Source organism: Podarcis gaigeae, assembly GCF_964106915.1.
Source record: "Podarcis gaigeae genome assembly, chromosome: 1".
NCBI classification, from domain to species: domain Eukaryota; kingdom Metazoa; phylum Chordata; class Lepidosauria; order Squamata; family Lacertidae; genus Podarcis; species Podarcis gaigeae.
The window spans coordinates 30,736,721-30,755,248 of NC_139678.1; the positions used below are offsets into that span (position 1 = coordinate 30,736,721).

At 43.0% G+C, this 18,528-nt stretch overlaps 1 protein-coding gene across 5 annotated transcripts in view; it reads right to left on the reverse strand.

The window, feature by feature from the left end:
* Positions 1-1,269: 1,269 nt before the first annotated feature.
* The window catches only part of TTLL5 (tubulin tyrosine ligase like 5), a 112,514-nt gene continuing 95,255 nt past the window's right edge, over positions 1,270-18,528 (reverse strand). For 2 of the 5 annotated variants that reach the window (XM_083731164.1, XM_083731163.1), the window contains exons 33-36: positions 15,668-15,888; positions 7,353-7,438; positions 6,073-6,198; positions 1,270-1,869 (exon numbers count right to left, since the gene is read on the reverse strand). In XM_083731164.1, the coding sequence (XP_083587290.1) occupies positions 6,074-6,198; positions 7,353-7,438; positions 15,668-15,888 (432 nt within the window). In that variant the 3' untranslated portion in view covers positions 1,270-1,869; position 6,073. The remainder of the gene's footprint in view (positions 1,870-6,072; positions 6,199-7,352; positions 7,439-15,667; positions 15,889-18,528) is intronic. The other 3 variants (XM_083731166.1, XM_083731165.1, XM_083731167.1) reach the window with 2 other exon arrangements.

Here is an 18,528-nt window from a genome sequence, read left to right on the forward strand (position 1 = left end):
ATGTTCACAGTGCAGAAGGTGTCTACTATGGTCACATGCATCATGGCTGCTGCTGCTAAGGATAGTACTGTAAGCAGCATGTCTTCCAAAGGGGCTCTTCACCATGACCAGTTTTAGCACTTAAAACAGCTTGTTTACCATGTGACAAACCACTTAGGAAACATCTGCAATTTAGTCCACAACTTCAGCTAACTCTCCAACTTTATGTGGGGTGGAGACAATATGAATGTCATAAGGAGAAAACTTGAGTGATGCTGCCCTTTTCTCCCCAGACATTCATGACAGTACTAAAATATTCACTAAGAGTCCAAGTGCGTGTTTCCCTACTATCTGCCCAGGTATGATGTAGCTCTAGCATGTAGAAGAAGAAGAAGAGTTTGGATTTGATATCCCGCCTTTCACTCCCCTTCAGGAGTCTCAAAGCGGCTAACAATCTCCTTTCCCTTCCTCCCCCACAACAAACACTCTGTGAGGTGAGTGGGGCTGAGAGACTTCAAAGAAGTGTGACTGGCCCAAGGTCACCCAGCAGCTGCATGTGGAGGAGCGGAGACACGAACCCGGTTCACCAGATTACGTGACTACCGCTCTTAACCACTACACCACACTGGCTCTCCAGGAAGCAGTTCCCTGGGATGGCAACATTCCTACACAGTGTGGACTGTTTTGCTAGGTGGGGACAGCAAACTGTGATTTTCTCAAGTCAACATCAGGAGAAAAAAAGACAATATCACAATTAGAAAGAACCTCAATACTGAACAGTGTCAAAACTAGTCTGTGAGCCTATGTAAACTCCCCTGAGAGCAAGCCCCGCTGAACACAGTGACCCTGAGAAGACAGGCATAGGATTTTGCTGTTAAGCTTGCAGGTAGTAAGGGCAGTGTAATGAACAGAAGGACCAGTTTGGGCAGAAATGAACAAGGACAAACCCCTGTTCTGTGACTGAGTAAGATGTTTGTTTGGTTTGCAAGACTCTCTCCAAGTCCAGCTTACCTCACAGGACAAATGTAAAACACTTAGAATGCTGAATGGTGTGGAAATGATAAATAATGTACTGTTTCCATGCTCACGCAGCTGATCTGAAGTGACAGAACCCTATTAGTGGGATCAGTCTGGGCTCTGGAAACACAACTTCAGCACGGAAACATAAGAAACGTAAAGAAATGCAAGGGAAAATCAACGTAGTGCATGAATAATAATAAAGCCTCCCACTGGAGTAAAATTAAATGTCAACTAATTGGAAGGACTTTTACCCAGCATAATAAATGTAAATTTTAAGCTAAACAAACAAAATGAATGATTTTATTCAGACTGAGCATTTCTATGGCTTTCTGTCAAAATTCAAGATAGCAGCCAGCAGAAGTGTCTATAGTCAAGTCAGCATTTCAGCTTCTCATGCCACTGGTGGTGAAAGCTGCCCAGTACCTGATAGAGAACCTTGATTGTTCTCAAAGTGAGTCAAAATGACTGAGTGGATGGAGAAACCTGGGCCTCAGGATACACAATACAGACACCATTAAGAGCTCCTGTCCTATGTGAGTCATAAGCTTGACTAGTTGATGGAAGATGTGATATAGAATGCAAAGGAAGGCCTGAGGCTTAAGCAGCAAAAGCTCAGCAGAACTAGAAAGCCTCAAGTCAGGGCTCCAACAGCTCTTCCAGAAACACTCTGCTGCTCTGCTCTCCTTTCAGTGGGGAAAATTCTGGAGTGTGCGACCAGGTCTTGCTGTCAATCTGGGTGTTGCCAGGAGTGTGGAATGATGAGCACTCATCCCTGCTTCATCTCTTCCTTGCATGCTGACGCACTGGATTGTTTGTCCACCCGTTATTGAGGATTAATCCTTCACTTCAGAAAGTAAGTGCAACCGGGAGCTGAAAGGGAGACAAAGGAAAGCTGGTTAATGGTTCCAGAGATATGTGCATGAGCCACAGGATACAGGAGTCTTCCTTGACACAAGTTACAAAACCAGACAGGATAATTCCAGATAGTGTTTAGCTGCAGGCAGAGGAAATGCTGCTGTGGTGGTTCTGATCCCTGCTGTGCAGAATGAAGAATAGACTCCGCTATTCTAGAAGAGTCTATATGATTGGCAGGGAAGAGCAATCACATGACTGCCTTCTCACAGTAAGTGCAAGCTTGCTCTAGGGAAACAGGTACCTGCTATTTCCTGGGAGACTGAAGCTGCCACCTTCCGCATGCAAAGGAGATGCTCTATGCCACTGAGCTATGGTCTCTCATAATTTGCGCTACACATGTAGCACGTTTTACTAAAATCAGTTGATTGCTCTGTGTAATCTACCTTGAGTAGCACTAAGAATATTAGCAGCATTTTACAAAGACGAATCTGTCTCCTTAAGTGTCAAGCATCACACAAACCCATGGAATCTGGAATGATATCTGGGCCAGAATTGAAGTCTTTGTGAGCAATGCCTGATCCAACAGAACAAGCATATTAGCTATTAAAAATTAAAAGCTGGATTACTGAACAGAAACTTTTGGTACAGTACCAAGTTAAGTGAATTCCCATGCTATTAACTCCACCTCTGTGTATGGCAAGCATTTATACTTTAACTTAAGGAATACTGCAAATGCCAGCACTCACAGAAAAATTATTGGCCTTGTAACAGTAGCATTAGAGTTAAGATAAAACTTTTATTTCAACCCCACATTGCTTTAATACTAGTATGCAAAAACATGTATATCTGTGACTAAAGTCTGCTATGGAAATACTCTATTTTGTGACCATATTTTTTTCACTTTCTCTTTTGCTGGCGTTAAACCCTGCTATATTGCAATAACTGTTTGAGCTAATGAATGAGTCTTTGCCTTTCCCCCGTCCTACTCAGGTCATAGGCTTTGAGGATTCTGGACATCCCAAGGCCACTTCGCACATTACAAGTTTGGTTTGCAAGCTCCAAACCCACACTCCCCCATATCCACACACATTAAAATGCATCTTAATACACAGAGATACTTAATCATTTCCACATGCTCTGTGTCTGATTCATGAGTAGCCAAAGATGTAACTTTTTGTTGGTTTGCCCTACATTGATATTTTGATCACAGGAGTGACCTTTTGGGAATATTGCCATGCATGAAAAATGCTTTGTACATAACAGAACCACTATCTGAGCTTGATTAAGAAGGCTGATTTCAAACAGCTTAAGAAACCACTAAGGTCAGAAATACTCAAAGAGAAGGAAATCCAAGATGGATGGGAATTTCTTAAAGGTGAAATACTGAAGGCCCAAATGCAGACAATTCTAACAAGAAAGAAAAGTGGGAGGCCTCTAAAGAAACCACCGTGGCTGCTTAAGGAGCTTACAGATGAGCTAAGATTTAAGAAGGGCATGTATAATAAAAAAAATTGAAGAAAGGGGAAATCATACAATTTATTAAACATAAATGGCAATGATTTCTATCCAATGCTAGGGGATTCTTGGGCAAGGGGCTTCTTGGCCCTCTTCGCCATGTTATCGTCTCTTGTACCCCTTCAAAAGTCTCCTCTGAGGGTCAGAGAACCCTCTGTGAAGGCTTGGAGGTTGTTGGAGGAGAGGCAAATTGCCCCAATCAAATAGTAAGTAATTTTTAAGAGTAAAAGCTTTTCAGAGGGTTCAGGGGAATGTACAAGGAAGGAGTGGGTCTGGAATCCCCTTGCTCAATATCACATACACAAGATCAAGATGAATTGTCAACCCATGCAATAAACAAACGCATCATCAAGAGAGATATGCAAAGCTTCTCTCTCAAATGTGCCAGCTTATCATGTGTTATGTTTTGTTGAAAAAATGGAGGGAATCATTAAAAACAATGAACCTTTATCTGCAGGCTGAAATGGTATAGTCCAAGATTATTCCATCCCAAATACACTCATCCTACTCTGCTCTCAACTCAGGGAGCTGGTTTGACACACTACTTTTTCTCTCATTCCAGAGTTCCAAAAGTGTTTTCTACAGCAGAGAAATACTCTGTAGACTTGGATTACTTGGACTCTTTGTAGCATAAAACCAGCAGATAACAGGAAACATCTTCTTCCTCTTGTAAAACAAAGACAAAGTGGCTGACCCAAAGTACGAGGGGCAGGTCATTCTCATCAGCTGAGGATTAAAAGTATCTATTCGTTACTCATTAGAAGCAAGCACCATCCCTCAGATTTAGTGGGGAAGGTGGCTACAGTGTTTGACATTATTCACCAGATGCTCTCTTGAGAAAGCAGCTTTCAACTTTGCCGGGATTCAATCAACTTCAACTGAAAATATGATCATTGAATAAACAGTTACAGATAGGTAGCCGTGTTGGTCTGCCATAGTCAAAACAAAAAAATTCCTTCCAGTAGCACCTTAAAGACCAACTAAGTTAGTTCTTGGTATGAGCTTTCGTGTGCATGCACACTTCTTCAGATACACATATACAAAGTGTGTATCTGAAGAAGTGTGCATGCACACGAAAGCTCATACCAAGAACTAACTTAGTTGGTCTTTAAGGTGCTACTGGAAGGAATTTTTTTGTATTGAATAAACAGTTGCAATTGCGAAAGACGGTTGATTTTAGAACTGTAACTGCTTACTAAGGAAACCTAAGGATGGAATTACACGTTACATACAGTTCCATAGTTCATTATTCACTGGGGGTTTTGTGCGCTCTCTCTCTCTCTCTCTCTGCATTATGAAGTTGCTGAGGCTGCAATCTGAAGTGGAAAACTGGCAAAGGGCAGAGGGGCTTCTTAACCTTTTCACCTTCATGCTATTATTCCACTGAAACTCATCCTCCAGTTATTTTCCCCACAACTGGAAAGAAAAGTTGATGCACAAAAAATTGTTACAGAGCCAGTTCAGCAGCCTCCCACCTGAAATGTCATTGGAAGGGAGGTTTCAAACTCAAGACAACTTATGCTGTCAGTTATGGTAAGCGAGAGAGGCAGGAAGGTGAAAATGAGGAACGGAATTAAAAGGGGATTACTATTGTGCAGGAAGGAATGCATCACTGCACAGAAATTGGAGGGATTCCTGTTTCCAGCTGCTCCTGCTGAAGGATTTAAAGATATAGCTGACAATGAGGAGCTTTCTGAAACTAGGAGCCAAAGCTCTCAGGGGCTAGAGTTTTCAACATAAAAAATGCATACTTAAGAGTGGCGATGTACAGAACTCTTCTGACTTTATAGAAGCCCTGGGAACCTAAACCTACAATATAGATGATGGAAAACCTGGATAGAGTCAGGATTATAGATGCTGCCAAAATTCACTAGTCTCCACCCTGAAAATGAACTTCAGGGGCTCAGTAACATTTGCCTAAAAAGAGATACAAGAATCAAAAGCACTCCATATTTTTCTCAAACTCAGATTAAAATCCGATTGGGAGAAGACTTCTCAGGTGAAGAAAAGACTGCCTTGGAAAGCAGTCTCTGCTCACATAGAGAAGATTCTCTCCATTGCCTTCTAGGGAGCTTCTTTATGAAGCTGCCCACCCTGCATAGGGGAACTTATTGTCCCAAGCGCCTCCCAGGGAGATGAGTTTTTGCTGCCCAATAGTACGTTGTGGGAAGACTTGGAAAGCAAAACAAGTGCTACAATTAAAATTTCCATTTATTTGAAGGGGGCTGCATTCTACAGAGTAGCACATGCACAGAAAATGGATTTAAAAGAAAGCAAAGCAGAGAAGAAACTAGTGAAGGTAACTGAACGTTGCTGAAAGCCCTGACTTAATCAATAAAGATTTTATAGGCACAGTTGTAGAATTCAAGGTATTGGCAAATTCTGAGTTATGTTTGAAAATGTGACTGTAACACAAGGGCAAAAACTTGCAAAAATCATAAGCGTTCATGTACATGAGTGGCAAAAATATGAGGGTCCAGTTGCTTAGCTCAAACAGTGAGAGAATATAGAGTCCATTATTTATTTCTTAGAATATGCTGGCAAGTGACATATTACTATGAACAGACTTGCTACAGGTCTTTATTGTGTCTAGTCTTTTCCCTTTCACAAAAAGTCCCACCCTCACATGTTCTTGGGGGGGTATGCCCCTTTTACTCTACTCAGTTATGGAAGGAAAGGAGGCGCAGATGAGTCTTCTGTTACCTTAAGCTGGCCCTCCCTCCACTGGCCTTTTCTTTCTCTGCCCTACAAGTGAATCAGTGGCTCTGGACCGGCTGGACAAAGGTCTAGTTCTGGCGAAAATAATGTGGGGGGAAGCTTCCAAAAGACCTGGAAAATGGGGGAAAAACGGCTTAGCGTGGGCCAGGTTCCTCTGCTTCTTTGCACTAAAACCTCTTCTCCACTTGGCTTAAAAGGTAAAGGTAAAGGGACCCCTGACCATTAGGTCCAGTCGTGGCCAACTCTGAGGTTGCAGCGCTCATCTTGCTTTATTGGCCGAGGGAGCCGGCGTGCAGCTTCCGGGTCATGTGGCCAGCATGACTAAGCCACTTCTGGCGAACGGAAACGCTGTTTACCTTCCCGCCGGAGCAGTACCTATTTATCTACTTGCACTTTGACATGCTTTCGAACTGCTAGGTTGGCAGGAGCAGGGACTGAACAGGAGTTCACCCCGTTGCGGGGATTCGAACCGCCGACCTTCTGATCAGCAAGCCCTAGGCTCAGTGGTTTAACCCACAACGCCACCCGCGTCCCTCCACTTGGCTTATCGCCCACCAATTCCAGAAAAGACGACAATGACCTGATGCGAAATCAAACTGCAACACCATGAGAAGCTGAGTGTGTACTCCATATAGTGAAGGGGATTTCAACGTACTCACCAGCATGACAGATAAAAGTAAGTTGGCTTGGAGATGTTCCATTTTGGTATTTGAGCTTTTCAGGGGTGGGAAATGTAGCTCTAGCACTAATATGGATTCAGGACAAGAAAACACTCCCCCCACTTGAGTTAAAAGTGGAAATGTTATTGAGTGCTTTCTTCATTCCTCAATTAAAAATTCAGAAAAAGTTCCGCCCAACATGACGTATGCCCGGCACAAGCAAGGACTACTCCTTTTCTGCAGCATGGAGTGGATAGGCCCTATTTTCTTAAAGACTGCCATAAAAAGTAGCTAAAAAATTGCATTTTCTTTTCTTTTCTTTCTTTCTTTCTTTTTTTTCTTTTTCTTTTTTTTTTTTTTTTTGGCCTAAAAAGCTCAACAACTGTCCGGATTTTCACTGTTAGAAATATGGCAACCCTATTTTATGACATTTCATGTTGGCTGAGGTAATGGCTGAAAACTGATTCCTGTATTGCAGGGGGTCAACAACATGACCCTTTGGGTCCCTTCCAACTCTACTATTCTATGATGCTTGTCAGGGCAGGCAAGTTACAATGCAAATGGAAAACCAATAAAAGGTTGGCTGCAATGCCTTGGTTCTCTCACCTTTGGAGTTTGTGAGTGGCTCACAGGATTTAGCACTGTTAAGGCTATTCTGGAATCCATTCAGGTGCCCTTCTGTGGAGGTTGCCCTGCTAGACAAAACGCTGAATCAGAGGATAGCACACACCCATGTATGAGAGGGAAAATACATCTCTATCAAGGGTAAAGCCATTCTAGTATTCATTAACAGATGAACCAAAAGGTCTTTCTGGACAATTTATTTCTTCGCATAATCAGTGTGTAGTTGTCAGGAACATACAAATTAACCTCATGCCACATCAGACTATTTTGTCCCATCTAGACCTATGCAGTCTATTTTATTTTAAATCAAGTCATTAAAAAAGCATTTCTAAGCTACTTAATCTTTTAAAATTGGTATACTAAAATGACAAAAACATTGTAAAACACGGTTATAGAAGCAGCTCCAGCCTTCCCCAACCTGGTGCTGTTCATACAAATGGGCCCCCCAACTTCCAGTGCCAGCGACCATGATCCATGGTCAGGGACGACGGGAGCTGGTGTCCAAAATATCTGGAGGAGTCTAGATTCAGAGATAGTTGGGCTACTCAAAATGGATTCAGTTCTCAAATAATTCATGCAGAATCCATAATCAGTTTCCTATGAACAATTCAAATGTTCTTCCATGAAGTAGTGCTTCGGTTCCAGGAATGTTTCATTTTGCCAGGACTTGTGTTCAGTGAATATCAAAACAAACAAATCATTAAAAAAATGAGGCAATGTGAAGGGTAACCCGGCTACTTAAAGATTTTCAATTAATGCTGTATGTACCAATTCAGTTATTGAATTCAGAAAGGAGCACATTTTCATTACAGCTCAAGTACATCTCAAGAAAACTGACAGCAAGGTGCCACATGCAATGCCTCTGTCAGGATTTCTCCATTTTGCTAGCTAGAAGCTGAAAATATGGGTCTTCCTCAGAACTTGAAGACCATTCCCTGCTCAAGCAGCACCCATCATTTGCCTGACGATACATCTATAAACTTAACACACAATGGTGCAGAGATAGAAGTAAGTGAAGCAAGCAGCTTCCATTTTGGTGGGTTGCATAGTGCTTTTCTTCCTTATTAATTAATTCATGGAAGCAAACAAAAACCAAAAAACCTGCATGCAGTAGACACGGAGAATAAAATATTCCAGCCTAAAAAAAAAACAACTTTCAGTCTGACAAGTGGCAGAAATGAAAAAATATATATACAGTTATAAAACAGATTCAGCATAGGGACAGAATGGATGGGTCAAATTACTTTCAATGTATGAAAACTGTAAGATACTGGACTGTATCTTTGCTATTTTGCAGATGTAATGAGAACTTGATATATGCATATGTAATGTAGTAGATTATGTAATTTACTTTTTTTTAAAAAGCAGCCCTACAAGAAGTTACAGACCCAGCTCAAAAGATCTACAAGTTCCATTATCAAATTCATATTCAGACATAACTTAGACATAGGCTGGGTCATTTTCCATCCGAAAATTAAAATCTGAAGTAGCCCCAAGGCATTTTGTCAGGTGAAAAGCATTACATTTTTTCTCACTGCAGAATTATGAATTAACACTGCTGCATTCTACTCCTAAGAACTGCCTTCTACTCCTATCTCTGAGCCCTACCCTCTGCCTCTTTTTCAGCCTAATAAGTTGCTATATTTAAAATTACAATCTTTGCACAGATGACTCAGAAGTATTTCTCTATTTCTGACCTCTAAGCTTGGACTAATTTAATATCCCCAAATCCCACATGCTTTTAGATGTTCTGCTGGCAGATAAACATATACTTTCCAATGGAGTTGCTGATCTTCCACTTGATCATAGGTCACTGCCTCCTCCTTTGTTTCCTGACAGCTGCATTTCCCCTAATTTCCAGATTTCTCTCTGTCTGTCTGTCTGTCTGTCTGTCTGTCTCTCTCTCTCTCTCTCTCTCTCTCTCTCTTACTCCTCTTCCTACCCATGGTTAGCCTTTTGCTGTTTCACTTTTCTTTATCTCCTTCCACACTTCGCTCACTTTCTCATTTCTCTAAATCAAAGTTCATGTCCTATTCCAATGGCAGCTGATTCCAGGGGTTGGAGAAGCAACACTAAAAGCTTGGTTTCTAGTAAAAATGAAGTGCACCTCTAGGGCATGCAGAACTCTCAGCAGTACCCCATCTGAGAAGCACACTTACAGGGCGACCCCTTAGCTAACCTGCTCCCAAATTCTTTAATGACACCAGTTTCACCCTAAATTCCATGACAGACTTGGCACTTCAGTAATTTGCAAGCACCTGGATCTCATCAAGAATTGATGTCTGGATTCCAGCAACTGTTTCCTAGAGATTTGCCCTCAAGTTCATCAAGGAGCCTAGACAGATGTTTATCAAATAACAGAGGTCCAAAAAAGCACCCATTGTTTCTAACAGCTGTTCAGCACCTGGGGCACATCAGGATGATAGAGCCTCTCTCTTGGTGAGATGGTTGCTCATACATTGAGCCTGCCTACTGATCTAGAGAGAGGCACCATCCTGACAAGGAACGAGCTCTGGGTTGCATCAACTCCTTTCCCTAGAAGCCCGAAGATGAATACAAATCCAGTGAGTTTGAATATTAGTGTCACAGGACTATCTGTAAATTTGTATTTTTCTCAACCTAATGATAGAGTTATATTTCAATAAATAAACATTTATAACAAACCACCAAAGTCCCCAAACTTTTAATTCATAAGTTGCATGTCTTTATAATGTTTGGGAGTTTCCTATTTTTTAAAAAAGGCAATTTACTATTACAAATTAGGAGGTGATATATATAGCAAGAGATGAGCCTTCTTTGTCTAGTTCTTATTACCTTCCTCAGTGGGAAAAATATGAATGTGGTTGATGGAATGGGGAAGAGTCCTAACTAGGAGGTTCTCAAGCTATTCAAATATTGTTGAATTAGAAATATTCATCTTTAGGATATCCATCACATATTCAGCAATTTTTTAAAAAAAATCTCTTTTCTTCTAAAGATCGTATGTGGTCCAGCTGAGACTGGAATAATGAGATGGTTCAGAGATGTAATACAGATTTTAGGTTTTCTTTATTGCTCAAAGACAGTTTCTCCAGAAACCTTTGAAAAGAGATTCAACGGTTGTATCATATTATATCTATGATGAAATAGCAAAAAGACAAGGCAATAGGCAGCAGATTTGAGATAAAGAAAAATATATATCCAATATTGCACATATTTACATGGGAATAAAGGTAAAGGTAAAGGGACCCCTGACCATTAGGTCCAGTCGTGGCCAACTCTGGGGTTGCAGCGCTCATCTCACTTTATTGGCCGAGGGAGCCAGCGTACAGCTTCCGGGTCATGTGGCCAGCATGACTAAGCCACTTCTGGCGAACCAGAGCAGCGCATGGAAATGCTGCTTACCTTCCCGCTGGAGCAGTACCTATTTATCTATTTGCACTTCGTGCTTTCGAACTGCTAGGTTGGCAGGAGCAGGGACCAAACAACGGGAGCTCACCCCGTCACGGGGATTCGAACCGCCAACCTTCTGAGTGGCAAGTTCTAGGCTCTGTGGTTTAACCCACAGTGCCACCTGCGTCCCTTTACATGGGAATAGGCCTCCATTAAACACAAAGAATTATTTGCAAGTAAATGTGCCTAGAGGGGCATTGCAATTACCAAGACTAGAACACAACAAAGGTAAGTTTGTCCTCCAGAATACAGAATGGTATAACATGAACAGATCAAAGGAGTCATGTAGGCCAATATCTTGGTTCAACCTTTCCTTGAGAAGCTTCATGGAGACACATGCTCCACAACCTCCTGAGACAGCTTGTTCTGAACTGCATGTTCTCTTGCTTATCTCAATACCTAGCACTGGAACTTGCACAGAAGTTTAGCAGATTCTTCCCCCACACCAGAGGAAAAAATACTACTAATGTAGATTAAAAGCTTGAAGTATGAGTTTGTTTAGAACTTAATCCCTTCCTGTTAAGGATGGGGTTTTTGGGGGGGCGGGGTTTGACCAAACATAAAATCTCTTAGCATTTTCTCGCATGAGATGTAATGGAATTCTTGACAGTGGAGTTCAAAAGGCTGGAAATACCAACAAAGAACAAATGGGCTGTATTAAACGGCTGAAGAACAATGGAAAGCATAAGACTTGAAGCACCTAAGAAGTAGTTTTCATTTGAATTGTTTTTTAGTAAAAGGGAATCTCTCTTGCATATAGAACATGGGCTGTCCCCCCCCCCCCTTGATTCTGTAAGAAAGACAAACTGGACAATACAAAAGGACACACAGATCAGTGAAAGAGGTTTGAATGTGGTCAATCCCCCAGTTGTTCTGGAATATATTGGGAGCTCTCATTTCTGTGTAACTGAGAAAAGTCAGTATGTGATCCCACAAATTGCAAGAATAGACTTGGAGACTTATGCTAGAGTCTGAACAGCAACTCAGAAAGTATTTCCGGAATGGCTCCTTGCAGCCTTCAGTAATTGGACTACACTCTGAAATTGTGAAGGAATCTTTTCCTTTTTTCACCCTTCTATGCATTTTCGATGCTGAGCTTTTTCCGGTTTTCCCACACTTATGCCTGTCACAGAGCAGAAACCACAAGAACGCAGTAAAGTCAAGTCTGTCCAAGGAGCTGCAATTCCATCTCACAAGGATAAACATTCTCCCTGCCAATATGTGAGTACAGCACACCGGCATCTTCAAATACACATCTTGCTGCTTGGCAGACAAGCTCACTGAAAAGGCTTGTCACCTGAACTAACATGCATCACCTCCAGGTCACCGAGAGTCAAACAAAAGCTATGATCAGCACAGGGCTATCGAAACAGGTATGGCTATCTGTACTAGTTGAACTGACCAATTTACTTAACACCTGGATCCCATTTTAAAACGGGTCTGGAGGATTAGTCTCAAAAATATTTCAATTAGCAGCCCATCTTATTTCAGAGGCTCATGGTAGGTGAAAAGAAAGCCAAGGTATAAAAATTGAAGGGGCAATTGTTCTAATGGAACAATAATCTAAAAACCTGTGACCAGAAAGAAAGGAACAATGACACTACCCTGTGCAGTGCACTAATCTCAGAGTTGGATGGTCAGGGAAAAAATTTTGGGCTCTTGATCGTACTCACAGTATGTTCGCACGTAGGAATCATTTGCAATGTTTGGCATTGAACACAGTTCTCCATCTTACACTCTTCTAGGAAACAGAAGAGGCAATGGCGATACCTGTTCATTGTGGGGAATTCACCTCTAGTCTCTTGTATTTTTCAAACAACGTCTGTGCTACATAGACACCTTGTTACAAGAGAAGCCATGCAGACACACACTTACATTGTGTGGGGTTGGGGTGGAGGCTTAGATACACCGGGCTACCAAATATTAGTATGCTTAAGTGCTAGAAGGTTCCAACCAACCAAAACAGGCAGCAGGGATGGAGAAGGGTTTTCTTTGGTCCACCATCAGATCAAACAAATTCAAAACTCTCAGTCTTTAAGAAGACCAGAATGTAGTTATTAAGCAGATGGTGTGTTGTGCCACTTTCTGCAATGCAGTTTAAGTTCAAAAAATGCTGATATACAAAGTGTATACAACTGTGCATTTTAGGGAAATTCATACAATTTAAAAACCACTGGAGAATGGTTATACTAAGGAGTTGGGCTCTTAATACAGATTTTGGCCTGGCTGATAGACATGCGAGACATTGCTGGTCAGGAAACATTGGTGGCTCCTCCTTCTGGCTGTGTTTATGTGCTCCAGAGGAGGCACCATCCTAAGGATTAAAGAAGCCCTTTAACAGGATGGTCCTTCCATCCCTATGGGTCATTATTACTTCATAGGATGCTGCACACTGATGCATCCATCACTGCAGCTACACATATTTCACCTGATGTGAAGTCTGCCTAGTCCTATAGACTGGGGGAAGCGAAACAAACATCACAATTTACAACAATAAAGATTTATAATGCAACTCAATATCTCCAAAGATAGATAATATAATTTATGAGGAGCTTGGAGAGGCTTCTGTATAATGAGAGACTGAGAATAATGAATTAATGAGATTGTTTAGTCTAGGAAAGAGACAAGCAAGAAGCAGCATGATGGAGCACAAAATAACAAAATGGTCAAGGAAAGATAAGTCAGACTCCAACTTAATGACCTCTATAAAAATAGAAAGATGACAAGTTTACAAGCAACAATGATTTCAATACCTCTCCAGAAACTATACTGAAACTAAAAACTGAGGACAATACAATATGAAATTGTTCTCACATTTAAAACATCAACAGTTAAGGTTTTTGTTAGGAGTCTACAGAAGTTACAAAAGCAGTCTATCACACTGCAGGAAATAAAACATATCACCAGTACAGGGAGATAAGAATACACTTCTATATGTATTTAAGATAATTTGTTTTTAAAGCTTTCTTTGTAGCATTAAATACAAGTAAGAATGATACAGGATAATGGCTAAATTACACATTATTTTTTTCAAACACAGATAAAGATCAGAACAAGCATACATCACAATACAGAAATGCAAAGTTTTGTTGGCTCAAAATTAATGTATTAGAAATCCATGACAAAGAAACAATGTACAGAAAGTGAAGTGTGCAATGAGGTCCTAACAGGATGAATGCTAGAAGTGGGGAACTTTTGACAGCCTGCCATGTCTGTCCCACTGTGTCCTGCACACCTACTAATCATAAGGAGATTGGAAATAAAGAGCAGGCAGGCAGATTTCTAATTTCCAATTTTAGCACTAAGCACCATAGAGCTAAAATTACAGATAAGTGGTCTGACTGCTCTTTAATATTAAAAAAACAAAATTTCCGCCTATTCCCACTCCAACGTTGGAGTGAGGCTAGGAAGCAAAGATGAGTTTTACTCTACCTCCAGACTTAGTACTGTGGTACATAGCGGTAAGGTTAGAAGGGGGGGAAATCCCTGTCTGCTCTTTAGTGATACTGTCTAAAGCAGGGGTCGTGGGCTGGATCAGGCCCAACTGCCCTCTGGATCTGGCCCATGGACGGTCCTGGAATTGCCGCTTGGATCAGAGTAATCGTTCAGGCTATGCCATTTTTTTTGCAATTTTTGGGGGGGCACCTTCCCCCCACACACACACACCATGGCGGCGCCTCCTCCCTCCTCCTCCTGGCTTCTTCCCACCCTGCAGAGAAAGGGAGCTTGCTTTGATTGGTGCCAGCCAATTCAAAGCCTCGCTGCCCGCGCGCTGAGGCGCAGCCCAGACTCGCCACCATCCCGCCGGCCTCTCCATCCATGGCCGCGCTGTGGGCATCTTCATGGGTGCATCGCGGGGCTTTGGCTGGAGCTTGGTGTGCCTGCTGGCCCTGTGCTTGGCGCCTGGGAAAGCTGGCCCGGAAAGGAGAGGCGCCACCACCGCCGCCGGCTCCCAACCGCAGGCAGAGCAGCAGAGGAGGTAGGAAAGCAGGGGGAGGGGAGGGGGGAAGACAGAAGACCCCCTCCACCGCGTGCACGTGTGCACATGTGTGCGCGCATGCGCAGTTCGACCCGCTGCAAGGTCTGAGGGGCAGTGAACCAGCCCCCTCCTAAAAAAGTTTGCTGACTCCTGATCTAAAGAGCAGACAGGGGATCTTGCTAGCCACCTCCACCCCTGGCTGGAAATGGTGTGTGTGTGGCCCTGCATGCCTGCTGTGTGTGTGCACTGTCTCTCTGCATTTTTGGTGCATGCAAATTTATTTTGTGCATGTTTGTTTTGTGATGTTGTGACTCCCAAAAGCTTGGTCAAGTGTGAATCAAGCCCTTGGGGTGAAATAGATTCCCCACCCTGGCTGTATGCCATAGCAAATCCTTTCTCAACTTTAGGTGCCCAGATGTTGTTGGACTACAACTCCCATCATCCCTAGCTAGTAGGACCAGTGGGTCAGGGATGATGGGAGTTGTAGGCCAACAACACTTGGGGACCCAAGGTTGAAAAAGGCTGCCATAGTGTATAGCAGTGATGGCCAAACTTGGCCCTCCAGCTGTTTTGTGACAACAACTCCCATCATCCCTAGTTAACAGGACCAGTGGTCAGGGATGATAGGAACTGTAGTCCCAAAACAGCTGGAGGGCCAAGTTTGGCCATCACTGGTGTACAGCAATTCATCTTATTTAGGTTACTCTTTCCCCCACCTTCCTCAAACGAAAAAAACAAACAAACAGTTCTTAAAATTTATCTAATACAGTTACATCAAACAATCAGGACACCGCCCGCCCACCAAAGAAAAGTTAGTCATTTACTGCCCATGTTTCTCCATCAACATCTTTCAATAGCGAGTTCTGTTTCAGGAACACAAACTTACTTGGAAATCCTCTGAGATGCCACCTTCCTAATAACTGCTTGTCTATGGCTGGCTGGGGGCTTAGGGATCAAGTTTGAAGATGCACTCTGGGATGGCATCACCTTGTTCAGGTTCGGTACCTTCTGGCTGCTAGAAATGGCACTTGATGTCCTGTGGGCACCAGAATTAGTTGATAGGGTCATAGAGCTGATGGTGGATGTTGGGAAGTTAGCAAACAGAGCCTAGCAAAAAAATAAAGAAAGAAACGTAGATTTAATCTGCCTTCTATGACTAGGTAAGGAAGTAGATGTTATGTGTCCCGCCAGACCGTTTCTACTTGAAATTTACAATGCAATACTAACTTTACAAACACCTTGTTCTATAGTTCACTGTGCAATGAAAAAGTAATTGAATTTATGCTCTTCTCCAATACTTAGAGCCTTAAGATTCCTGATGTTTGCGAGATTATTGCTCAGTGCTGCCTTTGCATCTTCTCTAATTGCATGCAGACGAGGAGTTCTATCACCCGGTGGGAAGAGTCAACAAAACAGCTTCTAACAGCATGACTGTCAGAGGCTGAAGAAAGGTCAGGACTGTTTTTCTTGGGGGCAGCAGACATCCAAAAGGCTTTTGTTTCTCTGGTGTGCTGTAATCCTGGCTGTTCTACACTCTAGCCAGCATACAGAATGACCTGAGCTTCTGGATTCAGCTTCAAAGAAAGCTATCCCACTGTGAGCCCCCTTAGTGTATGTTAGGAAGCCAGGGGAAGCTACTCTACAAACAAGACAGCAGCAAGTGAAGTCAGAGGTTTGACCACACAGCAAAAGAAGCCAGAGCTGGGAAAATCTTGACGCAGATAAATGGGGAAGAAAAATGAGAAAGAAGCTTTCATCTGCCATGGATCAGGTGCAATGAGGGAAGGACGCAAGAGCAATTCAGGCATAAAAACAGGCAGATACGTACAGAACTATTAGTTTGCTGCCCATGTTTCTCCATCAACAGGGCCTGGGATAGCTGAGACAGTAGAGCACGAAACTCTTAATCTCAGGGTCGTGGGTTGAAGCCCCACATTGGGCAAAAGATTCCTGAATTGCAGAGTGTTGGGCTACTTGATCCTCATGACGCCTTCCAGCTCTACAACTTCTATTATTCTATGAGTTGTCCCAAGCAATATTTAATATGTCGGAGATCTGTAGCTTCTAAGGAGTGCCAAATGCAGTACAAACACAACCATTTTTTAAACTGACAAATCAGAGTCCTGCTCTAAGGCTAAAGTGATGCATTTACCGTATTTTCCGTCCCATAGGACGCACCTAGTTTTTTTGGGGGGGGGAAATAAAGGAAATTTTTTCCCCCTTTATCCCCCCCCCCAAAACCAGGTCGGGGAAACCGTACCAGGTCGAGGAACAGCGGGATGGCAGCGCTGCACCTCCTTGCTGTCCCCCGAGCTTGTGGGGCTGGCCGATGTCTGTCCGGCGGGCGGGGCGCTCTGCTTCAGGGCGCCTTTCGTGCCGGGCGGCAGGCTGCTATCCGCAGCGTGGGGAGCCCTGTGGGGAACTCCCACAGGGCTCCAACACACTGCGGATGTCTCTCCGGCGGGTGGGGCGCTCTGCTTCAGGGCGCTTCTCGCGCCGGGCGGCAGGCTGCTATCTGCAGCGTAGGGAGTCCTGCGGGACCTCCCGCAGGGCTGCCTAGGCTGCGGATGTGTTCCTGAAGCGCCGGGCGCTCTGCTTTCAGGGCACCTGGTGCTCCGGGAAGCAGGCTGCTATCCGCAGCCTAGACAGCCCTGTGGGAACTCCCGCAGGGCTGCTTAGGCTGCGGATGTTTTCCTGTAGCCTGGAGAGCGAGAGGGGTCGGTGCGCACCGACCCCTCTCCCTCTCCAAGCTTCAGCGAAAGCCTGCATTCGCCCCATAGGACACACCCAGATTTCCCCTTCATTTTTGGAGGGGAAAAAGTGCATCCTATAGGGCGAAAAATACGGTAGTTTGCTTACTGCTCCTCTTGAACAATCTCATTGGAGGGGGGAGGGGCACACCAGATTTTCTGCTAACACAATTAGTATTTCGTGGTCAGCAAACAGTAGTTTGCCAGCTCAGAAAATTGAAGAAAACAATCAACTAGCTGTTGAATAAAACAATCCAGAGGGAGCCAGATATTCTGCAGCATGGATTGTATCACATTTAATGTGAACTTTTCCAACAAGCATTAAGTTGTTATAGGGTTGGACTGGTATTGTTTTGATTTATGTTATTTCTCATGTGAAATATATTGGAAAATATTCTAGGCCTAACTACCCACACACACATAATGGGCAGAGACTATAGAAACTGACAGCCAAATGGAATCTTCCCAAGAATTAATTTGTAAATGCCAATTGTTTATAAATTACCATATCTGAGCTTGGAGTGGTAAGTTCTATGTACATCAGGCTATAGAAAATACTGCCGTTTGAATTAATCTTCCCTGCTTCCAACCAATGGAGTGGAGTTAAAAATTCTTTCTACCACTATCAAATCTTAATGTAACCTGCCTTTCACTGTCCTCTCTTTTGAATCTTTGCCCTTCTCCCAACCCTTCTGCTTTCCCAGTGCTCCCGACAGAAATCAGTCAAATCTGTAATCCTTTTGCATTAGTCATTATAACTGCTGAGTCCACATTTCTTGAGAATTCTAGAAAAGAATAAAAAATCTAAGCCAGCTGTCCACAAACTCCACACACATGGCCTTGGACCAATTGAAAATTGCTGCAGGTCTTAATGATTTTTCTGTCTGTTGTTTAGCGATTGTAATATCCTGCGCTAAATGAATGTCACAGACCACTGGTTGTCTAAGTACCATACTTTGGAAATGATGATGGTGGTGATGATGATAATGATGATAAT